At 42.5% G+C, this 10466-nt stretch overlaps 1 protein-coding gene across 1 annotated transcript; it reads left to right on the forward strand.

Moving 5' to 3' along the window:
• Window positions 1-337: 337 nt before the first annotated feature.
• IL22RA2 (interleukin 22 receptor subunit alpha 2) lies at window positions 338-9948 on the forward strand. The gene is given in 7 exon segments (XM_032102060.1): window positions 338-4192; window positions 4194-4269; window positions 5252-5402; window positions 6217-6395; window positions 7635-7804; window positions 8237-8415; window positions 9522-9948. Coding segments are annotated over 6 exon segments (771 nt in total). The 5' UTR covers window positions 338-4153; the 3' UTR covers window positions 8393-8415; window positions 9522-9948.
• Window positions 9949-10466: the final 518 nt, after the last annotated feature.

Raw genomic sequence — 10466 nt, forward strand, 5'->3', positions numbered from 1 at the left:
TAAGCAAAACTGACAAATTATGGAATATTAATTCTGCGTGTCTCCAAGCTGGTAGTTTTTTGTCTGCAGATGACTTGGTGAGGGATCCACAACCTAAAAAGTGGGTCTTAATGGACTTAAACAAGCTACAGCACTTCTTAGTGGTAGGAAAAAATATAATTCTATGGCTTTGCAAGTGAGAAAAACTGACCATTTTAAGGGAACTTGTCATTTAAATAAAAGGCTTTGAGCTATTTTGGGGTTTGGTATTAATTTCAGTTCCTAATGAATGTTAGTGTTGGTTACTAACTTCCCAGTCAATTCAGTGTGTTGCACATTGTTAAATAAATACTGCATGTGCAAATAATGACTTGCTACTTTTGAGCCTTCAGCAGATCTTCATCTTTAATATGGTGAAATGTCTCACTATGTAGATGCAGCTACAGCATTGGGAACTTCTAACTGTAATCTTTAAAATGTTGACCCAAGCTCTTTAACAGTGAGAGGTGAACAGTTTGTACCTGTGGGCAGGAAGCAGGGAAGGCACACACTGTGCAGTGAAAGTCTCTGTCGCTTCCTCAAAACCTTCTCTGCAAGAACATATGTGATGCAATATCTCTTCCCTGCAGATCAGGGGGGAAAAAAATCTGAAAAGTCCCTCCGGCCTGACTGTGTGTTTGCTTTTGTTTTAATTTTTGTGTGTAGTGATTCATTTTCCCAATCCCCACTGAGCTGGTGAAAGGCTGCCCTGCTGCACATGGCACATCAGAAGAAGCTGAGGGAGCTGGATCCCTTCAGCCAGGAGAGGTGGCACTCGGGAGAGATCTAATTGCCAACTACAGCCAACTGTAACATTTGCAGAAATGGCAGGCTCTTATCTGAAGCTCCCAGGAAAACCACAAAAAACAGCTGTCATAAATTGCAGCAGAGGAATCCCCCTAGGATGTGCAGGGGGAAACTCACATTAAAAGCGGTTAACTCTAGGATAAAATTGCCACTAGCCCTGTGCTGAGGCTGGACTGGGTGACCTCCAGAGCCCCCTCTCAGTACAGGTTTTCCTCTAAGTCCACACTGGCTGTTTAGAAAAGACTGAAAACTGTGGCTCCAATTGTGAATAGTCTTTAGGTCTAGAGTAACATGAACCGCTCACTTTTTTTATTTTTGTGTGAAATGCTACACATGAGAGAGAATTGCCTGGCCTCTGCCAGTTACTAGAAGTATTCTCTGTATGCTTTGGGTATCCTTTCTTCATCCTCCCACATCCTCATCCAGGCCTGTAAGCAAAACCCATCTCACATTCACTGCAAGTAATCAGAGACTCGCATCTGAAAAGCCAAAGGTAGTGCTACAGTAGCAGTTTCAGGGTTACATTTTCTCCTCTTATGTATGGGAAACACCTCATTCAAGGGAAAAAGAAAAAAAAAAAGAGTAACAAGGAGGTGGTCCTGTCAAATGAGATGGGTCAAGCAGCTTCCAGCAAAAATGTAGTTGCCTTTTAACTCTGTGTAGCAATAATCTGTCCTCAGGAGAAAGAAAGCTGTTTACCCAGCATACAGATAGGTTTCTATTTCAGCAATGGAAAAAATTCTCATACCTGTGGTTTTCTATGTTGGTTCACAAAAATACCAGTTCTGCTGTTTCACAATGGTTTGGATCAGAAAGATGCTGCAGTGTAAGCTAGGATGAGCTAGTAGCATAATTACTTATGTGGATTCTGCTGGGCTAAGTAACACATTTTAACTTTCCACTTCTTAAAGTGCTGTTCAGAATACCCGTAATACTGTTTATAAAAGTTCCTGTATTTTAAATACCATTGCAGTGTGCATCATCCTGCATTCCTCAATAGTTTACGTTTTGAAATGCACTCTATACACCATGTGCATATTCTTTGAGACTCCAGACATATTTGTATGTCCATGTCTGCGTGTGTGTGTGTGTGTATGTGTGTGTGTGTGCAGCTGGTCCTTCTTTGACTCTAGTGATTTTTATCACCCAAAGCACTGAAGCAGCGTGACTGAGGCTGATGAGTAGCACAGTGTTACAGGTGCTAATAGCCTGCTATTGAAACAGCGGCTGTTTCAAAGACAACAGAAATTATGTGAAGAGTTACTGATTACTGCAGAATGCCAAGCCCAGCTGCCGATTAAACACTACCAGAGTGCAGTGCACAGGAAACCCTGGGTTTCCCCATGTGACAGGCATTTCTTGCCCTGTTTCACCACATCGCAGTGCAGCCTTTTCCGAGCAAAACCTGCTGGCGCCGGCACGCTGGCCCTCAGCTCTGCTCTTCTAGGAGAAGCCACCATCAAAAGGAACTTTGACAAAGGTCCACACTTCAGCTCCTGGCAATGGGCTGCTTCCCAGGATATGGGAAGGTGTGTACAAGTCAAGTAAACAAATACAGGACCTGTGACTAAACATTGATGACCTTTCAGACTAGTGATTGGTTTGTAAAAGTTCCCTATTCCCGTACTTGAGCTCATATAACATGATGAAATACTAATTGAATTTGGTATGGGGAACTACTTAAAGGTCACTGGATTTTGAAGATGTGTTTGGGAAATGGATAGATAAAAAATCTGCAGCTAGAGATAGACTTTCTGACTTCTGCCTTCATTTTGGTGACGTGGTGTTCTTCATTTTTTCTCAGTTCTTTAATTCCCTTAATTGGTTTGACTAATTCATTACTCAAAGCTACACAGTCAGCATTTTACTATATATGCTGCAGGTTTGGTGCTAGTATAATGAGGTATAGGTGATCAGCTGAACTGAGATCCTGTGCCCGTCTATCTGACCAAGGTCAGCTTCTTGATTAGATGTTGTTTGGTTTGTTCAATATAACAGGTGGCCTTTAAATAAGTTCATTTGAACCAGAACTTGCACTTTTTTTTGACCTGACAAGTCTTCTGTTTCCATGTTTTCCCAAAGTAAAGATGATTTCATGACATTTTTGTTTGTTTGCAGACAAGTAGTCTTCATATCCATTACTCCTTTTGTGGAAGCTGTTATGCAGGGCTGTGCTAAGTCTTACAAAATTAGCATTTTTCTCCTCTTGCTTATCATCATGAGTTTTCAAAAAGAGAATGCATCCTGACTTTTGCTTAGTTGCACTAGTGCTTGAGCAGTGAAGTACCAGTGGGTGTCAGCATCGGGGAGCTTTTGGGGAGGGAAGAGTGAGGGGCAAGGCTCAGCAGTAGCACCACATTCACCACCAGCAACCGAATAGTCTGAGCTTTCTATGCATCCCAGGAGCACAAAACTCATCTCCCACCAGGCAGGCGTGCACGTGGCATTAAAGCATTTGCAAGCACGAAGTGAGATTGTTCTCGCCGGGGAGCCCTGGCATCCCCAGCCCTGGGGGTCTGTACATCTTGGGCAGGCAGGATCCAGAGGATAACATTGACAAATGCCAGTATTTGTGCAGGCGGTGTTGGAGCACACCTGCACCAATTGGAGCATATGACTGGGCAGTCTGAAAGTCCAACCCAGAGTGGCACTTTGGCCCTATGGGCTGGGCTTACCTTCCTGATCCCTGTCCGGAGGCAGTCAGTCCTGCAACTTCCCTGGCCTCCCAGCATCTCCCAGCAGCCAGTGTGGGGTGAACGTGCTGCCCAACAGCCAGAAGCGATTTCACAGCCCCTCAGTCCTCCAGTGACAGCCCCCAAGATGATGTCCTGCCACCAGCACACCTGCAAACTCCATCTCTTGCTTTTGACCCAGAGGCAGTCCATCAAACCAGAGGACATCCCATGGGTAGGTATTTTATATCTTTGGAGCAAAATTTCTTGTGTTCTTAAGCTCTGAGCAACTAGTGAACTGAAAATGTACAAACATACAAATAATATACAAACAAATAAATAAATAACTATTAAAAATCTTAGCATGGCAAGCAAGCAAGCTTCTGTGACAAATTTATGGGATAAAGCAATATTGGCAGACGTCATTTGGGAATTAGTGTCTTAAAAAAAGGACCTCTTTCATAATGGCTTGGTTCATAATTAGTTCTAAACTTCTGCATGACCACAGCTGCCAAGAAAGAACAATTGCTCATGTTTAATTTAGAGCTACTCATATGTTCTCCAGCTAAATTAAACCAAAGCCAAACCGGGGAATTTGGAAACCACTGAAAATAAGGGGAACTCTGGAGTGCTTAATGATTACTTCCTCATAAGACATGCCCAAGAGGAAGATAGGTGCTTTTCAGTCATGGAGCTGCTCTCCTAAGCATGAGGAGGATCATGCTGTCCTTCCTCTGCTTACTGATGCACCTACTTCAGGTTGAGACAACTTGTAAGTAAGGGTTTTTCTCTCTTTTCCTGTGTGGGAAGTGGGGGGTGGGGGGTGAGAGGACAGGGCTTGTTATTGAATTTTTGGATGAGCCAAGAAATCTCTGTATCTTCTGCTGGGTTTCAAAACCCAGTCACTTTCAAATTAGTTTGTTATTTTATCTTTCCAGGTTGTCAAATGCAGATAAAATGAACGTGTTGCCCATTAGATTTTTTCATGGCTGTATTGCCAGTTTCAGTTCAGCCAGTACAAGTCTTATATGATTCTGTGCTATGCCAGAGTAAAAGCTGCTGTCATCTGGGTTGCAAAACCCACAAAAATACTAGGATTTGAATGCTTCAGAGAGGTTGTTAACTGAATCTGTTATAAGTAATATTGCAGTTTGAAAAAAGATGATCTTGAAAACTGTCAGCTTTTCCAGTGGTACAGACAGGAAAAGCAGTGAATTTAAGGTGATTGTTTATTAGGCAGGAGCTGGTAAACACAACTGTGCCAACAGTTAAAAGAGCTATAATCTCTTCAGGTTAAAGCTGAGATGTGGAGTAAAGAGAGAAAGGGGACTTGACTTTTAAGTATTGATGGGGCTGCTTACTGCAGACTCTGAATAGATCTGAAGGGTTTGTTTCCTGGGATGTTCATGAGGCATCTTGCACAGCAGCAAACTCACTGAGGAGAATTATACCAACAAACAACAAACAAAAAAAAAAAGAACAACAAAATAACAACAAACAAACCCAAAACAAACAGAAAAAAACTCACCTCCAAACTCTCAGACCACATAAAAGTATTCCTTTTGTACTTCTAAATGTGCTTCTTCTGTAATTGTTTGATCTCATGACTTGGAAAGTTTTGAATGTGAGGTCCAGGAGATTTAATTTCCCTGTGGTCGTGAAACCAAATGGTCTGTAGCAATACCCTCTGATTCCAATACAGAGGAGCATGTCTGTGACAAATGCATTCTGTTATCATTCCTTCCTATTTGCAGCGCTTTTAGTTTTGGAAAACCAAGACCTGCAAGATTCGATTAAGCCGCAGAAGGTAGAGTTTCATTCGTTAAACTTCAACACCACTTTGCATTGGCAGCCTGGGTGGGCCAGAGAGGCGAGAGATGCACTCTACTTTGTGCAGTACAAAGTGTAAGTACCGGGGCCTTCTACTGTGCTGGGCCTTATCCCTGCTGGGCACGTCAAAAGGATTTCTCAGGTGACAGGATGCTCTCATTCCCGGGGAACAGCCACGTCCTGCTTGGCTGCCAGCTCTCAGTTGTTTCTGCACTTACCAATTCCATAAGGTGCAGTCAAGCAGCATGAGGCAGGCAAGGAATAAGCACCTCTGTGCTGATGCTCTGCACCTTCATTGCACCAAGGATTTGAAGAAAAATGTAGTTTTCAGGGGACCTCTGAAGGTCATTGGGTCCAGCCACCTGCCTGAAGCAGGTCTAGGTAGGTCAAGTTCTTCTGTAATAGGACGTTTATTTTATTTCAGTGGCCTACCTTGCCCACGACACTGCCTCAAGATGCCTTGCATGGAAAGCTTGAGGCAACATTAGGGGCTGGTCCTCAGGGTCTGCTCCCATCCCTGGCACACTGGTGAGTGCCTGAAATCATTATCGCCCTTGGGAAACTGGCCGGTGAAATCTGGTATTCTGCCCATCATTGAACACCCTGGCTAAGCCGAAGCTTGAGTGCCTCTCCCATGGGGCAAGTAAGAAGTGGCTTCCTACAGGGCTGGTGACCCATGTCTGTGCTTTAGATTTCTTTCAGAAAAGACAGAAACCTGTAGCTCCCAAATGCCCATGAAATCAGCCTTCCCTGTTTGCAAACTGAAGGCAGTTAATTTCCATGGCAGAACGCTTGTCAGTGCCACTGGAGTAAAACAGATGGCTAAGAATCTGCATGGACACAGGCAGTGATCCCTAAAGTTTACATCCTTCCTCCTCTCTCTCCATAGGTATGGGCAGAGCACGTGGCAAAACAAAGACGACTGCTGGGGGATTCCCAGCCGTGTCTGTGACCTAACACATGAGACCTCTGACATCCAGGAGCCTTACTACGGCAGGGTGAGAGCCACCTTGGCTGGTGTCTATTCCAGCTGGAGCCTCAGCTGCAGATTCACTCCCTGGCGAGAAAGTAAGTGCAGACATATGTGTCCCCCAGGAAGGAATTTGATCTTCTGTGGCAGGGAATGCATCATTTCTGCTCACAATTTGCAAACATGAGTGATCCTTTTCTAGCCATGAAGCTGTACCTAAAGAAGTGAGTCAATAGCTCTCAGGTGAGGTGTTATGCCAAAGTAATTCTCCACACACTTGAAAGCCAAGCAATTATGGCTAAACAGCCATTTACCAGTAATTAGGAGATCAAAAGATCCCTTTAGTTCAACCTCTTCCTCTGGGCATGGAACTACACAAATTATTTTCAGGCATTTTTGGAGCTGCTGGAAGGACAGGACTCAAGACAATAAAAAAGGAAGCATTCTTTGCTTGGGGGGAAAAGAGAACAGAGCTGCGTGGTGTGTGGCCACTGTTCTTCTCACTTTCCTGACTGCAGGAAAGGACATAGAAAGGACATATGCAAAGCTTTTGGTTAGTACTGTCATTATAGTGCCACAGTATGTTAGAAATAGAGAACTGCCCAAACACTGAACAGTAGCAGTGTACCTAGTAAGTTCACCATGAATTAACTCATTTTCCCCCACTGGTCAATGCAAAATCGAATTGTCAGTGTGGGTCACTTCACAGCCTCGAAGTGCAAACTACCTTGAGCCTCCTGCACAGATGAAACCACAAGCTTTGACATAAAGCAGTACCTTGCAGCAAAACCAGAACATCTTGCCATGTGCCACCTCCTCCTCCTGGAGGGATTCATGTGGCAGCTGCTGCCCTGTGTCCCCACATTTCTGGTGCTGCACACAAATGTATGCAGGCACTAGCTCGAATCCTTAGCTGTGTTTTACCAAGCTGATTGCAAAATATTTGAAAGTGATGATGGAAACTGCATCCTTGGCATAGCTGAAATGGTTCAAATGGATGTTTTGTGCAGTCCAAGCACACAGACAAATATGAGGGAAAAAGAAAATCAGGGCAATTTTGGAATTTTGTTTGACTGGTCAGCACTTAACAACGTGCAGCTCTAAGGGATTTCAAAAAGTTTGGCTCAAAGATAGATTTACAAACACAAGAAATGTCACCTCCAAAATAACAATAGCCAATAAACACCAAAAAGTAAGAATTTATGAAGTGTCACTTGCAGAGTAAATACAGCATATATATTGTTAGTAATGTGAGCATTTGTTGAATGGATTCAAATTGCATCTATGAAATATTAATAAACTATAACTGTGTTTATAGCTTTGGTTTTTTTCCACAGCTATGGTAGGACCTCCAATGGTAACTGTGGTTCATAGCAACAAATCCATAATAGTAAAGCTCCAGGCTCCACAGTCCCCTTATAAAAGGAAGAGAGGCAGCAAAATAACAATGACAAATTATTATGATCTGCTGTATCAAGTCTTCATAATTAACAACTTGCTAGATGAGGTAAGAGCATATTTGGATATGAACCCTTTACCACTGAAAAGCCAGGAAAGTATGGGCACACCATACTTTTTACTGTTGAAACAGTCTTCTGGGATTGTGAGAGCAGTGATGACTGTGCAAGTGTTTGAAAACAAAGCTTATTTTTTAGGAATTGAGTTTGATTGAATTGAGTTGTAATTCCTCCCTGTATTATTTTCCATCAACTTAATACTTCATAATCTATGACCTAGATTAAAAAATTGGGACAGGAGAGGAACGGGGGGGAGGAGGGAGGGATTTTCTTAAAAAAGCATAGGTAAGTTTTTAATGCTGTTGAGTTTGTATAAGTCCATGTACTGTTCTGCATCCTCTGTTCTCATCAAACTTGACTCACAGACACACTTGCTAGGGAAATGTGCTTGACTGGCTCTTTTCTCTCCACTCTGTGTGAAGCAACACAGAGTCCTGGTGTATGAAGGGAAAGACAAGGTTATTAAAATACAAGACTTGAGGCCTGGAGTCAGCTACTGCATCGTGGCTAAAACGTACGTGCCGATGCTGGACCGCAGCAGTGCCTACAGCAGCAGGCAATGTACCGTGCTGCAGTGACAGGGCTGGCACCTCTGAGACAGGTAAGTCACTGGCTGAAACTGGACATGACTCTGGAAGTCAAGATCTATCCCCTCACCAAAGGCAGATACTCTCCAAAAGCAGAGAAAAAAGTGTGTCATAGAAACTGCCATCCCACATGACAATATTAGCTGGAATTCTTACATAATCTCAGATGCACATCAGGTAAGAATGATAAGGCCAAGATGATTAGAGGAATGGGATGGACACTTATTTGAATGCTGGCACTGTCCTCAGAAATATCTGCTTCTTCCCTTTCTTTAAACAGTTATACATAGTATAGTTAAATAGTTATACATAGTATGGCTTTCATAATTTTTTTCTGTCAAGTACTAATTAATTAGAAAAATGAGTGACCTCCAACTTTATTAACATGCAATTCTCCTGAAAGCTCTTCCAGCCCGTTCTGCTCAGGAATTGATCTGATGGATTACTTAAAATGAGCCTGTCCCCTTTTCATGGCCACTCTTCGGTGTAGTGTGTTTAAAAATAAATCAATTATCAAATGTCATGAGTTCTCATGGGCCAAAATGCAAGAATTATCTGCACTGGCTGGTCTGAAAAATCTGGTTTTTAATTACCTCAGTCACTAGAGTATTGTCACCTATCATTTGCCCAGCCAAAAGATTTGCTATCAATCAATCCTGCCTTGCAGGTGCAAAGGCATGGAGTGTACAAAGATCTAACCCAAACTTGACTTGATTGGAATTGGCCTTAGAAAGCTCAGATTTGGGGTAACAGAGGAAAACTGGAAAAGTGTCAGAGTTTGAACCTGGGCTTCTGTTCGCGGCTCTCTACCCTAAAACTATAAAAGTTTTCCTTTCTTCTGCTTCATAATATGGTGCATAACATTGATGTCTCTTGAGTCTTGGTCAGTGGGCTTAGGCTAAGGAGGGAGTCACTTTCTAGGGGAATTTCCTGCATTTTTTCTTGGTTTGCCTGTACTGTAAAGAGCTGGAAACTCAGGTTAGAGCTGGACTTCCAAACAACCTGCAGAGGGACAGGACAGATGCAGGTGAATGGCATGTATTGAATGTCAGTTCAGTTTAATACCACCCAGCTTAAATGCACACACCAGCAGCAATTCTCTTTCTCTTCCCCATTGCAGAGATAATGGCAGAAGATGCCTTCCATCACAGGTCCAGCTGTAAATCAACATCTGCTGTCTGTGTCTGGAATACATACTTGGATGTATTGATTTAACCTCTGCTGCATTAAATTATTTGATTCATCACAATCATTTAATGCTACATGAAGGTCAAGGATTCTTTGTATGTCCCGTATTACAATTTAGGATGGTACATATTTGCATTTTCAAAGGAAACAGTCTTGTAATATAAAAATAAAACCATGAAAAAAAGTCTTTGTGGAAATATCCTTAAGATTGCCTCTAGGGGTTTTGTATTTTAAGTCTTGGAATTAAAATACAATCTATGAAATAGAGTTTCAAATATTTTATATTTTCTACAATGATTAAAACAGAAAATGAAAAAAGTGTCCTTTCTTTAAAATAAGAAATGTACAATACAGGAGTATTTCCATGCTCACAGTGTCTTCATAGTACCTCAACATAATATTTCTGACAGTCAAATTTCTGACATTCAAACCAGGAATGCATGTAAACTAAAACAGGAAAGATCCTCTCTTCCATTCAGTGAAAGACAGTTAAAGGAAAGAGATCCTCAGCAAGTTTGCTGAGGAAACAAAACTGTGGGGAGTGGCTGATAAACCAGAGGGCTGTGCTGTCATTCAGTGAGACCTTGATAGGCTGGAAAATTGGGTGGAGAGAAACTTAATGAGGTTCAACAAGGGCAAGTGTAGGGTTCTGCACCTGGGGAGGAATAACCCCAAGTACCAGCATAGGCATGCATCTGACCTCCCACAGAGCAGCTCTCCAGAAAAGGACCTGGGAGTCCTGGTGGATGACCAGTTGATCACAAGCTGGCAGTGCCCTTGTGGCCAGGAAGGCCAATGGTATCCTGGGGTGCATCAGGATACCATTATTAGGTTTTAACTTTTATATTCTTCACATTCTGTACTGCTTAGTGTGTAA

Source organism: Corvus moneduloides, chromosome 3 (genome assembly GCF_009650955.1).
Source record: "Corvus moneduloides isolate bCorMon1 chromosome 3, bCorMon1.pri, whole genome shotgun sequence".
Taxonomy (NCBI): Eukaryota; Metazoa; Chordata; class Aves; order Passeriformes; family Corvidae; genus Corvus; species Corvus moneduloides.